The sequence below is a fragment of the Lepidochelys kempii genome, chromosome 3, assembly GCF_965140285.1.
Source record: "Lepidochelys kempii isolate rLepKem1 chromosome 3, rLepKem1.hap1, whole genome shotgun sequence".
NCBI lineage: Eukaryota > Metazoa > Chordata > Testudines > Cheloniidae > Lepidochelys > Lepidochelys kempii.
In genome coordinates this window covers 111,568,722-111,595,715 of record NC_136382.1, presented here as the reverse complement: position 1 = coordinate 111,595,715, position 26,994 = coordinate 111,568,722, and the positions used below count along the sequence as shown (strand labels likewise).

At 42.0% G+C, this 26,994-nt stretch overlaps 1 protein-coding gene and 1 non-coding gene across 13 annotated transcripts in view; one reads left to right on the top strand and one right to left on the bottom strand.

The window, feature by feature from the left end:
* SHPRH (SNF2 histone linker PHD RING helicase) overlaps positions 1-26,487 on the top strand; it is a 141,005-nt gene extending 114,518 nt beyond the window's left edge. For 9 of the 12 annotated variants that reach the window (XM_073337547.2, XM_073337541.2, XM_073337545.2 and 6 more), the window contains 5 exons: positions 10,058-10,150; positions 10,910-10,996; positions 12,584-12,762; positions 17,722-17,802; positions 25,538-26,487. In XM_073337547.2, the coding sequence (XP_073193648.1) occupies positions 10,058-10,150; positions 10,910-10,996; positions 12,584-12,762; positions 17,722-17,802; positions 25,538-25,634 (537 nt within the window). In that variant the 3' untranslated portion in view covers positions 25,635-26,487. Of the gene's footprint in view, positions 1-2,631; positions 5,185-10,057; positions 10,151-10,909; positions 10,997-12,583; positions 12,763-17,721; positions 17,803-18,629; positions 19,535-25,537 lie in introns of those variants that run through there. The other 3 variants (XM_073337549.2, XM_073337550.2, XM_073337551.2) reach the window with 3 other exon arrangements.
* LOC140909827 (U6 spliceosomal RNA) lies at positions 1,342-1,445 on the bottom strand. Its single transcript, XR_012158365.1, has one exon. It is a non-coding gene; the product is annotated as a U6 spliceosomal RNA (small nuclear RNA).
* Positions 26,488-26,994: the final 507 nt, after the last annotated feature.

Genomic DNA, 26,994 nt, shown 5'->3' with positions numbered 1-26,994 from the left:
ATTAGTCAGTGGGTTTGATTCAAGGTTACTGAGGGTACAAAGCTCACAGCCTCAGATTTTTAAAGCTATTAGGTGTTGCTGTGCTCAAAATTACATCACCTAAGACTTACTTTCAAAAGGGATTTAGGCACTTAGGAGCCAAAACCCTACTAATTATTTATATTGCAGTAGTGCCTAAAAGCCCTAATCATAGATCCGCATCCCGTTGTGATAGGCACAAACACACAACAAAAATACAGTCGCTGCCCTGAAGAGCTTACCATCAAAGTAATTGCTGAGCCGTGTGACCTGTTAAGGCAGTTGAAACTGGCTGGTTCTTTATCCCAAGAGTCCAGGGTTCCTTTCTGTACCACTTTTTCCTTGAGATTGTCCATCTGAGTCCTTGTGCAGCTGCGTTGAAGGCTTTTGGAGAAATCTCCCTATTAAGGTGTGTTCCTGCTTTGCCATTTTTGTCTCTTCCTGATGAGTTTGTTTGGAGAGGGCTTATTTTTTTGGATTTTAAGTAATGTTTTGGGATCCCTAGGCTGCTGGGCCAGAAGTATATTCATTTTTGTTTTACAATGGTAGTTTTTATAAAATTCTCGTTGAAAAAGAAAACAAAACTGATGACTTATGGTGGTTGAAAAAACATGGATGAGGAGCCTGGATTTAAAGTGGTAGAGACTCTGGTCGTTTGGTAATGTTTTCACTGAGGAGATTAAGGGTATTTCTATCCTGGAGCTAGCGGTGTAATTTCCAGCTCAAGTACTCATACATGCAATGGCTTTGATTGAGTTAGCACACTAAAAATATCATGGTAACTGTAGTGGTACAGGCAGCAGGATGAGCTAGCTACCCCCAGTACAATCCTGTCAGAGACCCTGGATACGGATTCGGGCAGCTGCCCCATCACACCACCATGACTACACTGCTATTTCACACTACCTTGATAAAAGCTCGCATGTGATTGTCTACCTGAGCTGGAAATTAACCTTCAGTGTGGCATACCCTAAGCCAAATAGTGAATATAGGGATGGAAGTAATTGGCATGACTTGGCACCAGGGGGAGTAGGTAGATTGTTCTTTGGGAGTGTTCGTTGTTTTGGTTTTCTGTTTGTAGAGTTTTTTTCACAATATTTTTCCATATTTACAGTATTTACCCAGGAGTTTTGGAAGGAGAGGGTAAATGTCATTCCGTCTTGAACAGTGTAAGGGAATATCCTGGGAGGTCTCATTCGTAGATTCATATATTTTAGGCCAAGAAGGGACCATTAAGGTCATCCAGTCTGATGTCCCACATAATGCAGGCCATAGAATTTCACTGAAGGATTCCTTCATCAAGCCCATAACCTTTGGTTCAGCTAAAATATGAAACACTTCATGTATTTGAATGTCATCCTTGCATTGAGCCATGCTAATATCTTTTTTGTATCATTCCAATTTCAGTACATGTGTTGCAAAAGCAAGCAAGATTTTTTTTTTTAAATGCAGTTGTTCCCCCTCTATTCCTTTATTAAAAGAATGGTCATTTTTTTTTGTATTGCATAATGGTCCTGTAGAGTGTCATGATAAATGTTGGTAGCTCACCAATCTGTATGTGAAAATTTGGGATCTGTCCTGTATTTACACTTGTCTGTGATTGTCCTATTTCTCATTACTTTCTCTAGTGAGTGTCTTTCTTCTATTTTGTCAACACAGCATTATCCACACAGTGGTAATGCTGCACTCAATTGCATGTGGCACTCTCTATACAAAAGTCATCAGGGGGATCCTAGCAAGTTTTTCACTCTGTGGAAAGTTCTAGCTATTCTTAGTCTGCCATCTGATCAAGGGATATGCTCACACTAGGGATTTTTTAACACGGGTTAATTGATAGTCAGTTAACCTGTTTATATATGCTAGTCTGGACATTCCACAACAGAATACAGATGTTTGTGGATTACTCTGGTCAGACTAGCATGTACAAACATTAAAGCTAACACAAGTTAAATGGCTATCATTTAACTCCAGTTAAACTCTAATGTAAACAAATGCAAGATGTGTTGCTGGGCAATAGGATAACAAATGGCCAGCGTGGAAGCCAAGAATACATAGTATCTATGGTACATCTCCTGTAAACATTATGGTGGGAAATGCTGACTTATTTTTGGCACTAAGAATCAACTTCATTTGGTATTTATTTTTACTTAAAATGTGAACCCAGGTTTCTTTCATGTGGTGGTGGAGGGCCGGAGGGGTTGTGGTTTACACATGTATTTTTTTTTTCAAGTTGATGATGTACCTTGATTGTTTAGAGCAGAATGATTTAAAAAAAAAAACTGGGGCAGCAAAGGGACTGAGATATTTTGTACTGTATCCATAGTTTCAACTCTCTTGCTGCTCCGTTCACTCCTTTTAGGTGTCACAGATGTGCCACACACTCAAATCAGCAGGAGAATGAGTTTGCAAAAACTAACAAAAAACATAGAGTAAATAGGAGCTGTGGAAAGAGTGGAACCACAGAGATGAGTGAAGCAATGAAGCAGCAAAATATGTTTTTTTTAGGTGTAAAAATTACCAAATTTCAAGGTATTTGGTGGTGGTAATTTTACAAAATCTCTGTGATACTGTTCATTGAAGGTTTTTATCTTCCTTTGTACTGCTGCTGATCAGTCAAGAATCTGGAAAATATGGTCCCTGTCCTGAAGACTATATAAGGCCTTGAAACTGCAGACATTTACACAAGTGAGTTACTCACTGCCTGATTGGTAAAAGGACTCTAATTTTGTACATCATGACAAATTATGTTAACAAAGAGAGGTATGAGGATGGAATGCAGGAGGACCTATGCAGTAATAAAATCACATGGTTACTCAAGCTGGGTATATAAACACTTTGACCTTTCAGTTGAATTAATATATTTTCTTTGGGCAGTTTTCCTGTTGCAAAGATTGAATTTGGTAGATTTGCTTTTAATTCATTTGTCAGTGTTTGATGTTGTGTGTGAAGAGAGAGCTTCCTAATTATAAGGCTCTCTGTAGTGTAAATGTGTGATTTCTGAAAGTGAAATGGTATGAAGCAGTTCTGTAGCACATCTGCATAAACACTGTACAAAAGGGGAAAATGGTCAACTTACCCACTGTTATTTGTGTTAGTTATTTCCACAGTGCCACTAACTGTGGTGCTGTTGACTAAGCAAAATTGGTCTACACTCATGAGACATTCTATGTTTTTAAGTATTTCTTGTACAAGTAATAGTTCTGAATGGCAGAGTGATGATGATCTTTTTCTGCTTGTGAATGGATGGTGGCAAGAATTATCATCTTTTGGACTTGGGGCTGTAGCTTTATTAACCCTCTAACTGAAAATATCTCTTAAAAGCAGCCTGTCCCTGGAAGCAGTGAAAAGAGGAGAAAACTGTCATAAACCACCTCCCTTTTTTGATTCTCTAGTCCAGAGTGTAACATTTCCTTGACCAACCATGTTTGCATCATACCAAAGCCTGATTAAGGCCAAAGTATTGTGCTGATGAGGCAACTGCTAAATGTTGAGGCAACACTTTGCATAATTACCTGGACCTCCAGGCAAATCCAGCCCTTTCTAGGAAGATTCACTGATACACAGTTCGCAGAAAAGGGGCATCACTCCAACTCCCAACCTCTGTAGGGTCATACCAGTTGTGTTCTCCTATTTATTTTATCCCCTTTCCACCAGCTTCCCAGGGGAATGTAACTCATGCATCCAAGACAAGGTACCACCCAAAGCTGCAGTCCTATGATTCATAGGCAAACTAATTGTACCAAGACACCATAAGTGTCCATACAGTCACTTCCAAGTCCAGAGATGCCCGCAGCATCCTACCCTAATCCCTAGGGCAGCCAATAACTTGAGCAACAAGTTACAGATTCTGCAAGCAGCTAATAAAATCCAGAAGACAAAGGAGAGAGAGAAATTGCGGCTTGCAGCAGTGTGGAGACCAGAGCAGAAAGAAGCCTAATTCTACTTGGGGAATCACCCCATCCTCCTGCAACTCCGTCCCAACACTTGTAAGAAATTCTGAGAATTAACCAATCTCAGATCCCCTAACCAAGGATGGGTACCATTGGCTGGCTGTTGCTAGGGAGCTGCCAACAGTATCATCCAGACCCCCAGCCTCCAACCCCTTTTTAGATATACATTTTTTGAACAGTCTAGTCACACTTCTGGAAACAGGATTCTAGATGGCTGCCAGGTACGTATCAACAGCAAAGGTGTTGGCACCAAAAGTTGTTCACTCCTGTACCCAGAACATAGCACTGAAATCATTATAGAAAATAGTAGCAAAGAAGCTGGCACTGAATACGGAAACCCTTGACAGGTTGAGCATTCACATTGCTACTTGTGAGCTGCCCAGTGCTTGCTCCAGGCACTCACTTAGACTGGAATCACTTCCCCACCAATACTACAAGCAGCAAAACTGCACTAAATTTGACCTGTCAGTATAGCACAGCCAACCATGTGCAAATCAGCATTCAGAAAACAGGTACAGACAAAAATAAAACAATATTTGCCCAGCTGAAACAACTACAGCGTGCACTTGTATAGACACATAACCACTTTTAAGCAATAAAATACCTTTAAAAAACACTGCAACACAATATTAATAATTAAGGAAATACATTTTCTGATTGCCAGGCAAACAGAGCCCGTATGCAAACAAGTAAATGGCATAGAGAACAAAATGAAGAATGAGCAAGAAGTAGAACATAGTTGTGTACTCTTCTGTATTGAGAACATTGTAATTTGTATACATAAGATCATGCATTAAAGTACAGTGAAATGGTCTTGAATGAATGGAAGGTAGACAGACTAGGTAGACAGGATTTGCATTACAGTACGCACTTAGTATGAGTCTCCCCTCGTGCCCTAAGGATAAATTAAAGTTAATTTATGTACTTTTTCCTAGATTGTTCTTAGTTTGCATAGCTGAAGGTAAAAATAGTTTGTTAGTATTCAACTTCACAGTTACAAGTCTCACTGTGACAAATTTAAAATATCCATTAGGTCAATAAAGGTGTAACTTATATATTTGTAATACACATGGTAAAATAATATACTTTGTTTTAGATCTAAGAATCTAAGTGTTTTACAAATATTACTATTTAATATATTTCATCCCCGTGATTTACAGATGTGATGAAATCAAGTAGGGCTGAAATAGTTAAAGGAGCACATTTTAATAACCTACAATAGAGGGTAAAAATGTTACATCTGTATTAGGGCTGTTGAATAATTGCAGTTAACTCATGTAATTAACTCAGAAAAATTAATCTAGATTAATCACATTTTTAATGGCATTGTTAAACAATAGAATACCAATTGACATTTATTACATATTTTTGGACGTTTTTCTACATTTTCAAATATATTAATTTCAATTACAACACAATACAAAGTGTACACTGCTCACTTTAGATTATTATTTTTATTACAAACATTTGCACTGTAAAAAACCAAAGAAACAGTATTTTTCAGTTCACCTCATGTAAGTACTGTAGTTCAATCTCTTTATCATGAAAGTGCAACTTACAAATTTTTTTGGTTACATAACTGCACTCAAAAACAAAACAATGTAAAACTTTAGAGCCTACAAGTCCATTCGGTCCTACTTCTTGTTCAGCCAATTGCTAAGACAGTCGGAGAACACTTCAGTGTCTCTGATCACTCGATTACAGACCTAAAAGTCGCAATATTACAACAAAAAACCTTCAAAAACAGACCCCGAGAGACTGCTGAATTCAAATTAATTTGCAAACTAGACACCATTAAATTAGGCTTGAATAAAGACTGGGAGTGGATGTGTCATTACACAAAGTAAAACTATTTCCCCATATTTGTTTTCCCCCCTACTGTTCCTCACATGTTCTTGTCAACTGCTGGAAATGGCCCACCTTGATTATCACTACAAAAGTTTTTTTTTTCTTTTTCCTCCTGCTGGGAATAGCTCACCTTACCTGATCGCTCTCGTTACAGTGTGTATGATAACACCCATTGTTTCATGTTCTCTGTGTATATAAAATCTCCCTATGTATTTTCCACTGCATGCATCCGATGAAGTGAGCTATAGCTCACAAAAGCTTATGCTCAAATAAATTTGTTAGTCTCTAAGGTGCCACAAGTACTCCTTTTCTTCTTAAGACAGACAAGTTTGTTTACATTTACAGGAGATAATGCTGCCCACTTCTTATTTACAATGTCACCTGAAAGTCAGAACAGGTATTTTCATGTGACTTTTGTCACCGGCATTGCAAGGTATTCACGTGCCAGATATGCTAAACATTCATATGCTCCTTCATGCTTCAGCCATCATTCCAGAGGATATGCTTCCGTACTGATGACGCTCATTAAAAAAAATAATACATTAATTAAATGTGTGACTGAACTCCTTCGGGAAGAATTGTAGGTCTCTGCTTCTGTTTTACCTGCATTCTGCCATATATTTCATGTTATAGTAGTCTCAGATGATGACTCAGCATATGTTTATTTTAAGAACACTTTCACTGCAGATTTGACAAAACGCAAAGAAGGTACCAATGTGAGATTTCTAAAGATAGCCATAGCACTCAACTCAAGGTTTAAAAGTCTGAAGTGCCTTCCAAAATGAAGGACGAGGTGTGGAGCATGCTTTCAGAAGTCTTAAATGAGCAACACTCTGATGCAGAAACTACAGAACCCAAACCACCAAAAAAGAAAATCAACCTTCTGCTGGTGGCATCGGACTCAGATGATGAAAACAAACATGTATCGGTCTGCATTGTGTCGAATTGTTATTGAGCAGAACCCATCATCAGCATGGGGACACGTCCTCTGGAATGGTGATTGAAGCACAAAGGGACATATGAATCTTTAGCACATCTATCATGTAAATATCTTGTGATGCTGACTACAACAGTGCCATGAGAACACCTGTTCTCACGTTCAGATGACATTGTGAACAAAAAGTGGACAGCATTATCTCCTGCAAGTGTAAAGAAACTTACCTGAGCGATTGGCTGAACAAGAAATAGGACCGAATGGACTTGTAGGCTCTGAAGTTTTACATTGTTTTATTTTTGAGTGCAGTTATATTTTTGTACATAATTCTACATTTGTAAGTTCAACTTTCATGATAAAGAGATTGCACTACAGTACTTGTATGAGGTGAATTGAAAAATACTATTCCTTTTGTTTTTACAGTGAAAATATTTATAATAAAAAATAAATATAAAGTGAGCACTGTACAGTTTGTATTCTGTGTTGTAATTGAAATCAATATATTTGAAAATGTAGAAAACATCCAAAAATATTGTTAATAAATGGTATTCTATTAACAGTGTGATTAATCACGATTAATGTTTTTAATTGCGTGATTAATCGCAATTACTTTTTTTAATTGCTTAACAGCTCTAATATGTAAATATTTTAAGTGCCCTCCTTCATTTGCTTCTGTGCACATAACCATATTTCGACTTTTGGCAGTGATAAGTGGAGCTGTGGTCATGTAATTGTAGTTCTGTAATTTCAATAAAAATGCCATGAGAAAATACTCGTTTCATTGCAGTCATGGGACTTGGTATTTTGCCATGATCCTGGTTGAGGTGTTGCTAACTGATTTCTATTTGCTAATTCTTTTTAAAGTGCCTGGGTATTATTATAATAGTTTTGAGACACTACAAATTATTATTTTTTATGGAGCAAAAAGCATTAAATATTAGTGCCGCAACTGAGTGGGGGTTGCAACAGAAGCAGGATTCGTGAATATAAAATCTTACTGGGGACCTAAATTTGCCGAGAGGTAGTATAAGAGAGAGGATGTTAAATCTGGATTTTGAAGATCCTTCATAGGTGGTGTTGCTGAAAACTCTTATGGTATGCGGGAGGAGTCATCACTTTTTGGGAGGGAGGGTGATCACAGCCTGAAATATTTTCATAGGGGGTCCCCCCCCCACAAAAAAAAAAAAGATTGAGAAACCCTGTCATAGACATTTGTGGATCACTGATTGTGCAATAGACTCCCATCTATTTTAGTGAAACTTAACTTTGTGATGACTGAAATTAGTTTATATGCCTCCTGTACAGTATACAAGAAGTTGTTGTCTGACATTTCCAATATAAAGAGAAAACGTTGCATTATCTCCAGACTGAAGTCTATGGAAAATATTCTGATTTGCTGACCTTTTTGTTTATTAATAAATAATTCTAGTTCTTGTCAGAAGTTTCCTTATCTTTCTACAGAAAATGTCAGACTGTTAATTCCTTTGTTCTGAAGAAGGGGAAAGATGCACTTAGTTGCAAGTCTTGGCACCTACTTTCTCTCATTAATTGTGATGGTCACATTTTAGATAATATTGTTAAAAATTGTAATTTCTGAATTTAAAAAAAAAGAGAAAAAAGAAATAAATCAGAGATTGTAATTTTGCTGATATCCAGGCTTCATTTTGTCATTTGATACTGAGAATGCTCTCAGCTACATTGAACTCTCTCTATGAGATGTCAAATTGTATTTTACCTATAGAGAGTGATTTATTAATCAGACTTTTATAGTGTTTACTGGGGCCAAAATCTGTTCAGTCTTCCATACCTTCTCATGAGAGGGGACCTGAGCAAGAATGTCCCCTGTATACTTTCCTCTTGGCTCTGGTGATGGAATCTTTTGGAGTGGCCTACAGAGCAAAATTGTATTTAGGACATTGGAATCAAAGGGGGGTGGAATACCACCATAATTCTTCCTCCACTTGACTTCAGTAGACTGCTATTCTCGTGCTCAGATGCTTTGGTGGATGTGGTCTTAATAAAGTATACACATGTAAGTTCTTATGAAGTTCACTCAGAAACCTTATACCAGTGGAGGATCAAACACAGAAGAAATTCACTGTGTTCTGCCCCTAGTTCTTGGTTTTCAGATGGAGTTTCATGTGTTGGGTTTGATGCTTGTAACATGCCTACGTGACAGACATCTCTTCCTATGCCATACTTCTGCAATTATAATCATCAGAGCACCCAAGCTGGAGATCTCTTCTTTAAATGAAGGGAGAACTTGCTGGCAGGGTGCTCTCCATAATAGCCCTGAACTTCAGATTTTTGTCCCCTCCACTTCATCCAAAATAGCCTGAGTCTTTTGACATTACAACATTTGGGAAAGCCTATCTGTTAGCGTTAAATGAGAGCTGGGATTTGTGAGTACTGTTTACCTCAAATTTTTAATTGCTCAGTTAAGTTTTCAGCTGGTCTTCTGTTGTAATTGTTCTTTAAATGTCTGTTAAAAGCAACAAGGAGCTTTGGATAAGATGCTACATAAATCTTGTTACATAAATCAAAATAAATAAAACAAATAATAGCTAGAACCTTATGTTAAATAACCTTTTTAAAGAATTATTTATTTCAGGGGTGACAGCATACTCATTGCTGTACAAGACACAAACAAAAACAGAGTGAGAGTCTCACTCCCACTCTAGCCAGCCAAGTGTCATATAACGCCTAAAAGCCCTGAATTTGGCCAGGGGAGAATTCACCCCATGTAGGAACTAAGCAAGACTGTCATAGGCTATCCTTCAAGGACCCCCTTGCAAGCCCTCCGAGGCATAGTGGATATGCTGGGGGAGGGCGAGTTGTGTCAGGTACTGGATTTCAGCACAAAGTATTGTGGAGGTTATGGGCAGCACTGCCATCCAGAGGGCTGTCCAAATTACAGCGGGGATCGCTGTAACTCCCAGAACAGTACGTTACTGGGAGGGCACAAAGGCAGCTTAAAGCCATTTTAGCCTACCTTCCCCACCCCTCCCATGCTGCAAGTTCTGAATTTCACCTATAGTTTCTGCCCCGAGAAGAGTACGGTCTAAGAGCAAACTATGGTAAGTACTTCCAACGTTCCTGGTATAATTTTGTAAGGCCCATCCAAAAAAATGGGTACCTGGGTAAGAGAGATTTGCTGATCCCTTTTGAGATCTATAAGACAGAGACCGCACGATATTTAAGAGATGCTAATAGAAAGATCAGTATATAATGTGCATGTGTGATTTTGTTTCCTTCAGTTTTGCTGCATCCTATTGTATGCTGGTGTTTTTCTTTCCCCTTTTCAAAGGGAAGTCACTCCACCAAAGTGGAAGCTGTGGTTCGGACTCTGAAGAAAATCCAGTTTAAAGATCCAGGGGCTAAATCTTTGGTTTTCTCAACGGTATTGATCAACCTTATTTTCTACCTTAAAAGTTACTTTGTGTTCTACAAATTCTTAGATTCCAATAACTGTTTCCAAAGTTCAGTTTAGCTACTAAACTATGTAAGTAGTTTTCAATATCCACTTGATTCTTTGAGCATTGTGAAGGATTCTTCATGTCATTGGGACATTGTTGATAGTACTCATGGTTAATAGATGGAAAGTATTGTATCATAATAACAGCTAGCTCTTATATAGCACTTCTCTTCAGTTGATCTCAAAGCACTTTACAAGGGAGATCAGTATCTTATCCCCCATTTTACAGATGTTCAAAGGGCAAACACTGAAAATTCATATGCAGACGTATTATCAGTTCTACATGTATTTTAACTAGATAGAAAAGATACTGTCAAAGTATTTTTCATAAATTTTAAAACTACATTTCATTGTTGCAAATCTCTTCTGCTCAAACTTATCTTTATTTCTTTACACTAATTTTCTCTCCTCTGGATTCTGTTTGCCCACTTTGAATGCTGGACTGTTTGCTACTTTGTATCTTTAATATTAAGACAATTTTTAAAATATATTGTTCTTGGAGAAAAAATAACACCCCCAAAAAATTGTTTAATGTTAATTTAAGGCATATCATAAGAGGTTCCTTTTATAACTGGGTTATTTATTGGTAAGGTTAAGATATTACAGTCATGTCATATTTTCATGTTCTAGTGTTGTCAGTGCTATTTGTAATACTGACTTGCTTTTATATTGTGTTTTTTCTAGTGGCAAGATGTTTTGGACATAATTTCAAAAGCTCTATATGATAACAACATGGTGTTTGCTCAGATTAATGGAATTAGTAAATTTCAGGTACAGAAAGCTGATTTTGCTGCAAGTCATTTTTTGCGGGAGGGATTGGTGGGGGAATAATTAGCAGAAATTCATTTGACCCTTTCGCCTTGCATATCCTTTCAGAAAATGGAATGAGAATAATAGAACTGATCAAGGCAGAGCATTTGATCTCTGAGCTAATGAACTCTAAAATAATAATTAAAAAACACTATCAAAACCACAAAAATAAGGCATATACTATTTGTTTTTAATAAAGTTTATGTGAATGAAGGGGATGAGATAGATTGGCCACGGTGTTGTGGGGGATGCTTGCGCTGCTGCTGCTCATTTGTCCTTTGGATAAAAGATTTCTGTGTTCAGGGCTGTCAGTTACTAAATTCTCTTTAAAAAGACAAACAAAAAACACCTGATTGTGACATTCTTCTCAGGGAGCCCAGAAGTGTAAGCCAGTGTGTTACCCCTCTGCCTCTGCAAAAGAGAGCTTTGCTGGAGCTTAAATAGTATTTCGTATTTCACCTCCTTGCCAAACCAGTCTGTCCGCCTCTCCAGCAAACTCTTTGAGACTCTGCCAATCTAAACCTTGCCTTGCAGGTAACATTCAGTGAACCCAGAGATGTGTCTCTGTAGGGTCCAGTCCCTCTCACTAGATACTCACAGAAATTACTCAATCCACTGTCTCCAAAGAGACCGTGCGCGCACGCACACACACACCCCCACCAGCCTGATAGTCCAGCTGAAGGCATACTTTTTACCTTGGTACACAACACTGAGATGGTTTATAGTACAACTCCGAGTATGTTTATTAAGCACATAGATTTAAGTGGTACTCGGCCAGAGAAAAAGAGACAGGTATGGTTATAAACAAAACAATACGCTTTCTGGTGACTAAAACTAACTTTAGCAAGTTACAATCTTTGCTTAAGCAGATTTCTCACATCAAGCCTCCAGCATCTCCAGCCCTTTGGGCAGGAGGATCCGCTGTTCACAGAATTAGCAGGTGCTGATCCCTTTGTCCCCTAACTGATGGATAACTAAGGGATTTTCTCCACTTCTTATAGTCTAGTAAACCTTTGAAATGTGTTTCTTTTGAAGTGTACACCCCAGACAGAGGTAATTTCCGACTGATGTGCAGATGCCAAGCTGTCTTCATCCTCTTTCTGTTGGTTTACTTATTTTATTTACCTTAGATACAAATATATTTTCACTGTCTCTAGTTTACTAAGGCATATTGACTCCGGCAGACTGGCAAATCTACATTCCTTTCTCTGGGACAAACCTATTTATCTACTCTACTGAGATTACTTAGTCTACCTTCCCCTCCCCCCGACCATGTTTTAGGAACATATTCCCAGTATACATACCTAACTCTTTACACACTAAATGTACATAGATCACTTAGTAATATTAATGACCAGAAAGTCACCAGCTTTCCTAACAGACCTTACTCGATGCACTTTTGTAGTACAATAATATTGAATACAATTAGTCGATTCAATTTCTTATTCTTTACCTTGGGGTGTCTGGATCCTGATTGTCGTACCTACCCTACAGTCCTTATTCAGGAACAACTCCCACTGAAATGCTAACATGGTGTTTATCTTCTAGGAGAACCTCTCGGCATTTAAATATGATCCCAAGATCAATATTTTGTTGCTACCCCTTCATACTGGTTCCAATGGATTAAACATAATCGAGGCAACTCATGTTCTGCTAGTGGAACCCATTTTGAATCCTGCACATGAACTTCAGGCCATTGGCAGAGTGCATCGTATTGGACAAACAAAGTAAGAATTAAAATAAACGTTGCTTAAAATTGCTGTTCTGTTGCCTTGTCAGTCTAAAATAATACTATGCTCGTATGTGGCAAACTCCTTCTGAGAATCTTTAAGCTGAAGTATGATAGGTATCCCCACTTTACAGATGGATAAACTGAGAAACAAAATGGTTATGGATTAAATCTTCAAATAGAACCTAAATACTTAAGTGACTTAAGCTCTTGCGTTCCATTTTCAAAAGTGACTTAAGCACTAAGTCCCATTGAAAGTCATTGGGACTTAAGTGGCTAAGTGTCTTAGGAACCTACGAAAACTTTGCCCTGCGTGACTTACCTAAGACCACATAGTCAGATCCAGGACTAGAATCTATTGTCTTGACTCCATATCTCAAGCTCTAGCCACTATCATTACAAACTCTCTTTGATTTTGTAGTGGCAGCTTAGGTTAATGATATTTTTCTATTTTATCTGAATGGCAGATAATTCAGAAGAGATCAATATCTTACTAGCTTTTTAACTGCTTTGGTCTCAAGAACCACTTGCCTTACATGTGGAAAAAAAGAAGCATAGCAATATTTTTTTCCTTGTAGGCTTCTCTTCTATTCAGTTTTGCTGTTGTGTTTTAACGCAAACTTCTTAAAGATTCTCTTTTTTTCTAATTAGTGATCTTAATCATTTAACTGTATATTTACACTAATAAAAACAAGCCACTCTGCCAGGGTGTGGCCCTTCTGCATGTTTTCCTGGGAAATGGGTGGGTTGGGCTGGAAAACATAAAAGGCACAATTCTCCCCTTTATTTAGATAGCCACAATTGAGCCTAACTCAGTAAAAAGTGGGTGAAGCACATTTAAGATTTGGGAGAGATTACCACTGACTCAGTTGTAAGCTTCATCTTCCCTGGGAGCTGTGAAAGCACGCTCTCAAACAGTGCAGGGCCTGGATTCTACAGGTCCAAAGGAAGTGAACCAAGAGTCAGAGGTAGATGAATGGAAATGAGGCGCAGTCATTCCCAGCAAAATGCTCCCGAGGGTGCTGTTGGATTTCTGAGTGGAAATCAGCTTTGGAAATGCTGCTGTGAGCTACCCTTCCATACCTGCTTACCCCCCCCTTTTGGGGAGGGAGATAAAGTATATGTTTGGGGGTAGGTCTGGCTCCTGAGGAAGCTAGGTGGTCAGGCTAAGTGGTAGGTGTATTTCAGGAGTGGGTCATATCTGGGAATAGAAATTGTATGGCGGGCCATAAATACTCACAAAATTGGGGTTGCGGTGTGGGAGGGGGTGAGGGCTCCAGGGTGGGGCCAGAAATGAGGAGTTCAGGGTGCAGGAGGAGGCTCTGGCTGGGGGTGCAGGCTCTGGGATGGGGCTGGGGATGAGGAGTTTGAGGTGTAGAAGGGTGCTCTGGGCTGGGACCGAGGGGCTTGGAGGGTGGGAGTGGGATCAGGGCTGGGGCAGAGGGTTGGGGTGCAGGGGAGTGGCTCACGGATGCAGGCTCTGGGCGGGGCTTACCTCAAGTGGCTTCCGGAAGCAGCAGCATGTCCCTTTTCCGGCTCTTATGCAGAGGTGCGGCCAGGCAGCTCTGCTGCATGCTGCCCAGTCTGCAGGCACCATTCCTGCAGCTCCTATTGGCTGCAGTTCCCAGCCAATGGGAGCTGTGGGGGCAGCGCTTGAGGCGGGGGCAGCGTGCAGAGCGGAGCACCCTGGCTGCCCATACACGTAGGAGCCGGAGGGAGGCCATGCCACTGCTTTCCGGGAGCCGCGTGGAGAGCCAGAGCAGGGCAAGCCCCAGATTCCACTCCCCAGCTGGAGCTCAAGGGCCGGATTAAAATGGCTGGTGGGCCGTAGTTTCCTCACCCCTGCTCTATTTGGAGCATAGAGGAAGAGTTGGCCCACCACCTGGGTCTCCTGAAATGAGCATTGTGAGGTTTTCACACTCTCTACTCATGGAATACACCATGCAGTTAAAAAACAAAACATCTTATGAACTACTGAAGTTTCCAGTAGACTCTGTCTCCTGCGGAAGGAGACAGTCTAGCCCAAATCTTTATTGGTCATGTGTTTTTTATTAGGTTAAAAGATACCTACTGATGTTAAGCTTTACATTGATGATCATTGCTTATATTCTGTAACCATTAAAACTATAGGAGAGAGGGTTTAGCACTTTCACTTGTGTAAGCAACCTATGACACCTGTACAACAATACAGTCATTCCTTAAAGGGACACTGTCAACTTAGAAAATAAAAATTACTACTTTCATAAAATGCTACTTCCTGTTATTATGAGAAGTATCTCTCTCAGATTTTTCTGCAGTAGCCATTACTAATTGAAACCACTTAAGATTCCTCTAAACTTTTTTGTTTAACTATAACTGGAAAAATGGATGTCTGTTTAGTTTGTGAAACTGACAATACACAAAGCACTATGAAATGCAATTTCCACTATATAGTCAGTTTTCATTGTTTGTGTGGGGATCTCACACAATGTCGGGGAAAGAGAAATAGTTTTAAAAATAGGAAAATTTAACTGTAAAACTACAGACTGGCAGAGGGACAAAAGGGCCAGGTTTAATATCTAATTTTTGAAATTGGCTAGGTTTTAAATTGACACTTTTCTTTTATATTAGTATCTAAATATCTCAAGCATAGATGATCCATGAATCTGCACAACTTTTAGTATTGCTATTTTGGTGTTGCAAGCCATTGAACCACACCCCTTAAAAGCTCACCTACTTAGATTTCAAAAATTACTAGTAAAACCAAAAAAGCCATACACTAAATAGAAACATAGCTGGACCGAATGTGTTCTGGAATAAAGATAATGTATGTTTTTGTTTGGGGCGGAGGGAGTTGCAGGAGTCGTCATGTGTGAGAGTGAATGCATGAGTAAATGGATATTTGGGTGTGGTGCTAAATATTTTGACTCAGCTGTGGGGATGAAGATCAGATGAATAGCAACAGCCTGCACTGTAATTTCACATGGTGCTGGTACTGACATGTCAAGGCATGGCAGAAAATGAGGCAGCACCAGCAGCAACAATATGTTGTGTTGTACACTTTAATAAAACGATAATGAAAATAAAACTGTAAGGAGCCTTGAGTCAAGAAGAGAACAATGTATAAGTTAAATGTGTAGTAAGGGCCAAATTATGTTGTTTCACCAGCATATATCTGGAGTTATTCCAGATTTAGACCCCTACCCTGCATAGGCATGTGCTTATGCTTCCCTTTCACCCACATGAGTAGTTCTATTGGCTTTTTCTAGTACATTTTACTTTAGGGCTTGAAAGAATCCCATTACTTAAATGGACTTTGAATCAGGTTCTGAGTAGTGTTTAGCGCTTTTCATTTTCTAATATAAATTCCTAATCTGAAAAAAAATGTATTGTCAGAAGGATGTACAGCTATTTTCATAGATATTAACTTTTGATTTTTACTCTGCTCTGTTTCACCCACTCAGGACCTTGAAAATTCTTTTTCTTTTCCTTTAGCTTTGTTGTTCTCCATTTGCCAATCAGATTTTTTTACCCTTTTTTATATGGCACATAAGAAACCGAACAAAATATTTGCTTGTCTTCTGCATTAGCGATGTCAGCACAGCTCTGAAAATGATGTTTAATTAGTCATTACCTGGAGCTCACTTTCTTGGACGGGCTCAAAAGCAACATTGTAGGTCCTATACAAACAATGGACTGAGTTCATTACTGGCCCTCATAAAGGGGGCTCTTCAAGACAACATGCGAGGAGCCTGTCACAATCCCTTTACTCAAGGAAGTTCAGGAGATGCTTCCTCCATGTCCCCATTCCATGTGTACATCACCCCAAAGTGGGCCGGGAGAAGGCAGGACTTTTCTCCCATCCACATACCATGCTAGTCTATGGAGCAGGCCCAACATACAAGGAGGAGCAGGCCACATTCCCTGAAGGGGTGTAGCTGCAGGAGTGGTCCCCCTGTGTGCTGAGGAGTTACCTGGGCTGGATTAATGCATAGGTAAACTGGGCATGTCCCTGGGCCAGGGCCCCCACTTTATTTTATTTATTTATTTTTATTTTATTTTATTTTATTTTATTTTATATATATATATATATATATATATATATATATATATATATATATATATATATATATATATATATATATATATATTTGCTGATGCAGATTTGCATGCGAACTGAAAGAACTTCACATGATGTTGTACCACTTTGTGCCAGATCACAACATCAATCACTTGGGTTGCCAGTTTTGGTCGGATGTATTTCTGGAGATTTCATCACATGACATAATCTTTAATTAAAGATTAATTTTTAATTCCTGGAGACTCCAGGTCAAACCTGGAGGGTTGGCAATCCTACCAATCACTCCTTTTCTTTTTGTGGATACAGACTAACACAGCTGCTACTCTGAATCAAGTGAATGAAGTTCTTTCAGTTCATGTGCATCCCCACATCAGTGGATGAGTGGGCAGAGATATTCCTCCCACACAGCTGAGGCTCGTTTGCCGTTTCCAAGGAGGGCACTGGGTAAAGAAACTACTTCTCCAACAGGGTAGGGGCCCAGAAGTATATGTTTGATTGGGACCAAGTGATGAGTTAATCTGGCCCTGGGAGTTACAGAAGGAGTCATGTCTCTGAGCTCCCTAAGCAGGGTGTGCACATAATGAACCCTTTTTATTGTTACTAGTAAAAGTGAGAGCAGAATTTTATCCAATGTCTATTAGGGTTTTATTTAATTATTTTGATGATCATTGAGGGCCTGATCTTGCAAAGTAGCTATTTGAGTGGTGGGAGGTGCTGAACACCCTTTACTCTCAGTAGAGGTTGCTCAGCACCTTACAGGATTGGGCCTTTAAAATCCAGAGGACACTTTCAACAAGGTTAAAATAATTTGTAGGGAGGTGAAAATTTGGGCCTAAACTTCTTGCCAGTCCTATGACAATATACCAGTGCTCAATTTTATTTTTTTAACACATGCAGGCCCACCATTGTTCACAGGTTCCTGATAAAAGCAACAATAGAAGAGAGAATGCAGATGATGCTGAAAACTGTAGAGAGAAGGTACTTTTTTTTTTTTGGGCGGGGGGGGGAGCTAAAAAGCATTACTGCACTGAAATGAAAGTCATATTCATACATACACCCTGCATTCACTCTGTTTGTTTAAGAGGTGGTTATGCTGTATTCACTATAGTTGTGAGGTTTTGACTAAAGTCCCAAAATGTTTTCAGCAAAGCTTGAAAAAATTGACACTTTAACCTGGATTTGGTATTCAGTAATTTGAAACAGAAACACAATGTAAATAAGTGCAGTTACTGGCCAGACATTTTAATTAAGAGACCAGATGTCTGGAAGGACATGAACCAGTCAGGTATATGTGTGCTGAATAACCATAAATGTGAGACCAGATTCATGTCTGCAGTACTCCAGTTTTACACTAGTGTAATTGCACAAAAATCAGTGAAATTACACTATCATAAAACTGGACTAATGCAATGGTGAACTAGACCTAAGGTGTATGGGGTTTTGCTATTAATAATGTTGTTTAAGCATTGGACAATTATTTGAATTTTTACATGCAAAAAGATTAGAATGGTACAAATGTGTACCAGGTTATGCTTTAAAAGCTGGCATTTGGACAAATCTTGTATTGGCTAGATAACAAACCGATGTGATGTGGATGTTACATTTCTGGTATACACTAGACTCTTCTTTTTTTGGGGGGGGGGAAAAAACCCTTACTAGCCAGGCATTTTAATTATCTCTAATGGTAAGAGACTGATGTAAACCCTGAAGCATGAGATTTAATATTCCTTCCCAAATGTTTGCTGTTAATCATGTTGTTTAACCATTGGACAAATTATTTGAATTTTTACATGCGAAAACATTAGAATGGTACAGATGTGGAAAACTGATACTTACAAAGATAAGGATGATGCCCTACCCCTCATACCCTTACCCCTGCAAACAAATACAAGGTGAGAATTTCTAGTCGTACAGCATAGTGATAGTCAAAAGTTATGAAAAAATAAACCCTTTAACTGCACAGTTCCCTCCATTTAGTTCACAGAACCAAGCTTATGTGACTAGAAGAACTGCAGATCCAATATAGCTGCAGAGGAGCAAAACTACTGTATTATGCTGCTTGCCCAAACAACAAAATCACCAGATGAGTTCAGATTCCAGTCTTTTTATTACTTGTGGTAGTTTGGGAGGATGTACAAAGCAGGGTTTACATCAGTCTCTTACTATTAGAGATCAGGATCTCATGCTAGGGACAGATTATTCCACCTTCTTCTGAAGCATGTGGTTACTGGTCACTGTCAGACAGGGTCCTGGACTAGATGGAATTTGGGTCTGATCCAGTATGGCAATTCTTGTGCTCTTAATCTGAGTTGTAGTGAATAATATGAACAACAAAATACCTGATCAAACTACTTTAATTGCTTTGTCTTTAAAATTGCCTAGTGAGAAGACCTCATGCGATTCATAGAATCATAGAATATCAGGGTTGGAAGGGACCTCAGGAGGTCATCTAGTCCAACCCCCTGCTCAAAGCAGGACCAGTCCCCAACTAAATCTTCTGTAAGATAGTCTCCACATAATGAACAGGATGGTTCATACTGCTTTGGTTGAGCATGGTAATAACCATACCCTTCCTTAAAGAGACAAGATGGGTGAGGTAATATGTTTCATTGGATCAACTTCTGCTGGTGAGAGATGCAAGCTAATGAGCCTCACAGAGCTCCTCTTCTGGTCCTTCTGGAAGGTATTCTGGGACAAGTGTCACAGCTAAATGCAAGGTGACGCAGATTGTTTAGCACAAATTCTAAGGAACCATTCAAGGTGGAGTGGCCCATTAACAACTCTGCAGTCCTAGGACAAAAAGAGGGAGTTAGTGGGTTACAGATTGTTGTAATAAGCCGTAAATCCAGTGTCTCTGTTCCTAGACATGAAAAATCATGGAGTGAGAGTTATGAATTTAAACTCCCAGGCAGGGGCGGCGAGTTGTATGGGCCCCTGGTGGCCGGGCTCCAGCAATAGTCAGGGCCCGGGGGCCCAGCTCCACCAATGTTCGGGGCCGGGTCTCTCCCTCGGCCACACCTGCCACCCCCTGCACCTCCCCCAAGTGTCCCCCAGCCTCCACTTGCTGCCCCTGCGCACCTCCCTGGCCCCCCAGTGTGTCCCTGCAGCTCCACCCTGCCTCTGTTCTCCTGGCTCCCGGCATCAACTGCCGCCACAGGGTCCTAGTGCCCCCCGCCCCACTAGTGCCAGGGCAGGCTGCCCTTACCCTCCCCTTCCGCCTCGGACCCTTCTCTTTTCCAGCGGGACCCTCCTCCAGCACAGCCTTCCCCCTCCCCCCCGTCACCACTCCTGCCCCCCGCTGGGCAAGGAGCAGCCCCATCCCTCACCCCCAGTGAGGCTACAGCAGGAGAGGAGGTGCACATGTGATGGCGGCAGCCCCCCTTTCCCCCCTGCCCAGAGCACCCACCACAAGGGAGGTGAGGGGGCTTATTGGACCTGAGAGGGGCCCTAGGAGCATGTGCAGTGACAGTGGTGTGAAATGAGTATGCTGCCGGGGGCGGAGAGACGGGGAGGGAGGGGGAGGGAGAGGGGGCCCCTCCCCCAGAGCTCACTGCTGCCAGTGGGAAGAGGGCTTGGGGGCAGTCCTCCTCTCTGGCCGCAGCTCCAGGGCACCTGCCTGCACCCCAAACTCATCCCCAGCCCTGCCCCACCTCAGAACCTGCACCCCCAGCCAGAGCCCACCCACTCCCTGCACCCCAACCCTCTGCCCTAGCCCTGAGCCTCTCCAACACCCCAAACCCCTCATCCCCAGCCTCAGACAGAGCCCTCACTCCCCACACACTCCTTCCCTCTGCCCTAGCCTTGAGCCCTTCCCACACCCCAAACCCTCCATCCCCCCGCACCCTAACCCTCTGCCCCAGCCCTGAGCCCCCTCCTGCATCATGAACCCCTCATCTCCAGCCCTCACCCCACACTCCAACCCTCTGCCCTAGCCCTGAGCCCCCCACACCCCAAACTCCTCATCCCCAGCCACACCCCAAGCCCCTCACCCCCTCATGCACACCCACCCCCTGCCCCAGCCTGCACCCAAACTCCCTCCCAGAGCCTTCACCCCCACCCCTTTCCCACACACCCTATCCTACCCCCAAAACTCCCTCCCAGAGCCTGCACCCCAGCCCTGCATACTCCCTCCCAGAGCCTGCACCCCCCACCCCTTGCCCCAGCCCAGAGCCTACACCCAAACTCCGTCCCAGAGCCTGCATCCCTCACCCCCTCCTGCATCCCTGACCCAGCCGGCGGCCTGCACCCAGCACCACCAACATTTCTACAAACCTGCCACCCCTGCTCCCAGGTTAATCTTTTGAAAGTGTTGTGCAGGTTTTCTTTGAGGAGGAGGATTGATGAGTCAGATATAGTGATCACTTTGTGAAAAGCATTCACCAAATGGTTCTCATGGGAGACTTTAATCACCCTGATATCTGCTGGGAGAGCAATACAGTGGTGCACGGACAATACGGGAAGTTTTTGGAAAGGGTAGGGGACAATTTCCTGGTGCAAGTGCTGGAGGAACCAACTAGGGGCAGAGCTCTTCTTGACCTGCTCACAAACAGGGAAGAATTAGTAGGGGAAGCAAAAGTGGATGGGAATCTGGGAGGCAGTGACCATGAGATAGTCAAGTTCAGGATCCTGACACAAGGAGAGCAGCAAAATACGGACCCTGGACTTCAGAAAAGCAGACTTTGATTCCCTCAGGGAACTGATGGGCAGGATCCCCTGGGAGAATAACATGAGGGGGAAAGGAGTCCAGGAGAGCTGGCTGTATTTTAAAGAATCCTTATTGAGGTTACAGGAACAAACCATCCCGATATGTAGAAAGAAAAGTAAATATGGCAGGCGACCAGCTTGGCTTAACAGTGAAATCCTTGCTGATCTTAAACACAAAAAAGAAGCTTACAAGAAGTGGAAGATTGGACAAATGACCAGGGAAGAGTATAAAAATATTGCTCGGGCATGCAGGAGTGAAATCGGGAAGGCCAAATCACACCTGGAGTTGCAGCTAGCAAGAGATGTTACGAGTAACAAGAAGGGTTTCTTCAGGTATGTTAGCAACAAGAAGAAAGTCAAAGAAAGTGTGGGCCCCTTACTGAATGAGGGAGGCAACCTAGTGACAGCAGATGTGGAAAAAGCTAATTTACCCAATGCTTTTTTTGCCTCTGTCTTCACGAACAAGGTCAGCTCCCAGACTACTGCACTGGGCAGCACAGCATGGGGAGGAGGTGACCAGCCCTCTGTGGAGAAAGAAGTGGTTCGGAACTATTTAGAAAAGCTGGACGAGCACAAGTCCATGGGGCCGGATGCGCTGCATCCGAGAGTGCTAAAGCAGTTGGCGGATGTGATTGCAGAGCCATTGGCCATTATCTTTGAAAACTCATGGCGATCGGGGGAGGTCCCGGATGACTGGAAAAAGGCTACTGTTATGCCCATCTTTAAAAACAGGAAGGAGGAGGATCCTGGGAACTACAGGTCAGTCAGCCTCACCTCAGTCCCTGGAAAAATCATGGAGCAAGTCCTCAAGGAATCTATTCTGAAGCACTTAGAGGAGAGGAAAGTGATCAGGAACAGTCAGCATGGATTCACCAAGGGCAAGTCATGCCTAAATAATCTAATTGCCTTCTATGACAAGATAACTGGCTCTGTGGATGAGGTATCAAGTGGAGTGCCCCAAGGGTCAGTCCTCAGGCCAGTTTTCTTCAATATCTTCATTAATAATCTGGAGGACGGTGTGGATTGCACCCTCAGCAAGTTTGCAGATGACACTAAACTGGGAGGAGAGGTAGATATGCTGGGGGGTAGGGATAGGATACAGAGGGCCCTAGACAAATTAGAGGATTGGGCCAAAAGAAATCTGATGAGGTTCAACAAGGACAAGTGCAGAGTCCGGCACTTAGGACAGAAGAATCCCATGCACTGCCACAGACTAGGGACCAAATGGCTAGGCAGCCGTTCTGCAGAAAAGGACCTAGGGGTTACAGTGGACGAGAAGCTGGATATGAGTCAACAGTGTGTCCTTGTTGCCAAGAAGGCCAATGGCATTTTGGGCTGTATAAGTAGGGACATTGCCAGCAGATCGAGGGATGTGATCGTTCCCCTCTATTCGACAGGGCTCATCTGGAGGACTGTGTCCAGTTTTGGGCCCCACACTACAAGAAGGATGTGGAAAAATTGGAAAACATCTAGCGGGGGGCAACAAAAATGATTAGGGGACTGGAATACATGAGTTATGAGAGGCTGAGGGAACTGGGATTGTTTAGTCTGTGGAAGAGAATAATGAGGGGGGATTTGATAGCTGCTTTCAACTACCTGAAAGGGGGTTCCAAAGAGGATGGATCTAGACTGTTCTCAGTGGTAGCAGAAGACAGAACGAGGAGTAATGGTCTCAAGTTGCAGTGGGGGAGGTTTAGGTTGGATGTTGTGAAAAAGTTTTTCACTAGGAGGGTGGTGAAGCACTGGAATGCGCTACCTAGGGAGGTGGTGGAATCTCCTTCCTTAGAAGTTTTTAAGGTCAGGCTTGACAAAGCCCTGGCTGGGATGATTTAGTTGGGGATTGGTCCTGCTTTGAGCAGGGGGTTGGACTAGATGACCTTCTGGGGTCCTTCCAACCCTGATATTCTATGATTCTATGATAGGGTGTTTTTGTTTTTTATCGTTTTCCTGTGTGAGTTAATTTGAGAGTCTAGTGATTGTCTGGTTTCACCCACATGGTTGCTATTGGAGCGTTTAGTGGACTGGATGAGGTATACCCAGGGCCATCCCTACCCACACACAAACTACACAGCTGCGTAGGGCACTAGGAAATTTGGGGCACCAAATTGCCCCAAATTTCATGGTGCTCTATGCAGCTGTGTGCTGTGGCCAGCCCAATCCTCCCCAGGCAGCTGAGCCAGTCCCTCATGGGCTGTGCACAGCAGGGCCCAGGAAAGCTGCTACTGCCCCCGCTCCACCCCTTCCCCCACCCATATCCCGTCCCCTGAGCTATGCATCCTGGGGGACTGCAGCAGGGGTCAGGGTCAGGCACTCAACGGGTGGCGGGAAGTGGAATGACCCGGCCCCAGCCCGCTATGCTATGCCAGCTCCCAGCTGCTCTGCCGGTGAGTGCTACGGGGGTGGTTTCTCCCCTTCCCCCAAGCCTGGGAGCAGAGCGGAGCAGGCTGGGGCCAGATTGCTCCACTTCCCACCACCCCATGAGTGTGGGGGTGGGCCCGACCCCTGCTGCCTTCCTGCACGGGCTGCTCCTGCCTCCCAAAGCCCTTGGGTGCAGCCCCACCCCCTCCTGTGCAGAGGCCTGGGACCCCTCTCCCCCTCGGAGGCCCAGGGCTGGTTCCACCACAGGGGGGGTGCGTAGGGCACCATAATCTCTAGGGACAGCACTGGGTATACCACATGTTGTGATAGGCACGTGTAAGATCCATGGATCTTGAAATGTGTTGATCATTACAGCAGTGGAGATATGTCTGCAGGTTTTGCATCTGTTGTCTGGCAGTTGGTGTGTCCTGATCTGTGGGAAGCTTGCTTCTGATGATGAGCTTGGAGAGGTTGGGGGGTTGTATGAAGGCCAGAAGTGAGGGTTCAGGAAAGATTTCTTTTAGGATTGGGTCCCCATTGAGTATAGGTTGTAGTTGTTTGATACCCCATATGGGTTCCAGTGTAGGGTGGTCTGTGACACCTAGGGGCATGCAGCCGGAGGGAGGTTTATTTCTGTATTGAAGCAGGGTCTCAGGGTATTTGTGTGGCCCGTTCCATGATGGTCTGCTACTCTGGTGGAGTGTCCTTTTTTGGTGAAGGCAGTTCTGAGTATTAAGATATATATCCCAGACCTTCTTCTGGGAGCCTATTCTGTGGTATCTGAGTGCCTGGCTGTAGATAACAGATTTGTTGGTGTGTTTGGGGTGGATACTGGAATTTTGAAAGTAGGCGTGATCTCCTCTTTCTTGTATATGGTTATCTGTAGGGATCCATTGTTGAAACTGATTGTGGAGTTTAATGGATTGGGATTGGTTGTTGAAATTGTGGTGGAAGTCTATGAGGGGAGTTTAAGCCATCTGTCCAGAGGAAGAAACTATCATCAGTGTGTTTGAGGTATATCATTGGTTTTGTGGTGCATTTGTCTTCTTCAAGGTGGCCCATGAAGAGGTTGGCATATAGCTATTCCCATGGTTTGGACAAAGTGTTTGTTGTTGAATGTAAAATTGTTACGGGAGAGGATGAAATGGATAAGTTTGTCCGCGTATTTGGGATGGATATCTGAGGGCTGTCCATTGTTTTGTAAATATTTGACGCAGGCATCATTGTGGTCTGTAACCTACTAACTCCCTCTTTTTGTCCTATCACTGCAGAGCAGTTAATAGGCCACTCTGCCTAAAATGGTCCTTTAAAATATGTACTAACTACTTATGCTGAACAATCTGTTCCACCTTGCGTTTAGATGTGATGTTCAGAGTACTTTTCCCAGACCTGAAGGAGAGCTCTGTGTGGTTCGAAAGCTTCTCTCTCACCAATAGAAGTTGGTCCAGTAAAAGATAATACCTCCCCCATCTTGTGTCTCAAATATCTTGGGACCAACACAGCTACAACTACACTGTATACATACCCTTCCTTGTCATCTTCCTTTGTGATGTTCACTGTAGTATAAATTTTAGACAATCTACAACTGCATGTTCTTTCTTTATTGTGCAGAGTCTGTTCTCTAACTCTCATGTGCAAATTTTCCCTACAGCCACACCAGCTCTTCCATGAAACAGTCAGAAGCCTCAGTGTTGACAGTGGCTGATCTGGCAGACCTTTTCACAGAAGAAACTGAAGAACTTGAGTGAAACAACTTTGATTTGACGCAGTGAAATCAGAAGGGACACGTCTTAGTAATAGCATCTGTATTAAATCAGTTGATTTATTTAAATCAGTTGTCATAAATTCCTGTAGATATCAAACACCCTTCTTCTGTTAGGATTGCTAGAATTAGTAAGGGTTTTAATTGTTTTCATTTGATTCTGTGGCTATGTCCTTATCAGCATGTTTTCTGATAGCACTGGAGAGATATTGCACTTTGCACACGATACAAAACAATGGATTTTATTTCCAAAGGACATTTGAGCTGGACTTTTGAGGGTAAAATCTTGGCCCCAGTTAACAGGAGTTTTGCCACCGTCTTCAATGGCGCCAGGATTTCACTCCGAGTAAAGCTTCACTCCGAGTAAAGCTTCACTTTGGGGGAAGGGAAAGTGGAATCAGAGAAACTGAACAGAGTATTTTGCTTCTCAGTTTTTTACTCTACAAAGCTTTATTGAGAATGAATACCCTCATAGAAAGGGCTCTAGGGTTCTCAGCATTTAACTCTCAAGGATTGCACCTCTTATTGTTAACACTTAAACTCTTTACTAACCAGTTGGGTATTCATAATGCCCTTTTTAGGTATTCGTGTAGATTATGTAACACAACAGAAGTTTCATTGCAAGTTAGATTTCGTGTTCACTTACTGCAGTGTTATCTTGATAAATTATGCCTTTTATATGTATATTGGTCTTGAAATAACAGTAAAAAGCTGAATCAGTTGTACACATTTTAAAAAATTCTTGAAGCCATGACTACTTTACTGCTTTGCTGTAAGAATGTGGGTTCCTTTGTTATAGAATTTAAAAAGAAAATAAGCTACCCATCATTTTATACTCATTTGGTGTCTGTGTGTTTTTCTCTTTCCCCATTCACTTCTTTGCTGAAATGGTGGGCTTCTCTGCACAGTGCGCCAGAAGGGTGTGATTTGTAACGCACGCTAACATGTTGTTGTGCTCTAACTGGCCTGTATAGACCCTTCTGGCATGGTCTAAAAGGTACCTCATCTTGTGGACTACGTTAATGTGAACTAGGTACCTTTTAGAGCACACCTGCAGGATCTGCATGGGGCAGTTCACACATACTCCTTTCCAACACTTTCCTTATGCCCTTCAGAACAACTCGCACCAAGTTAATGCTCCCTGTGTCTGCATTATTTCTTCCAGGATCATTGTTTTGTCTGCAAATGTACAAAAATTTTCCTTAATTGGGCTTTCACTCCATACAGCTGTTTTTTAGAGAAAGTACACTGTTATTTTCTCCAATACAAATGTTGTGATAAACTAGAGGAGAAACTTTTTGGGTGGACTGAACAATATGATAAAGTTTGAGCTCAAAATTTACATT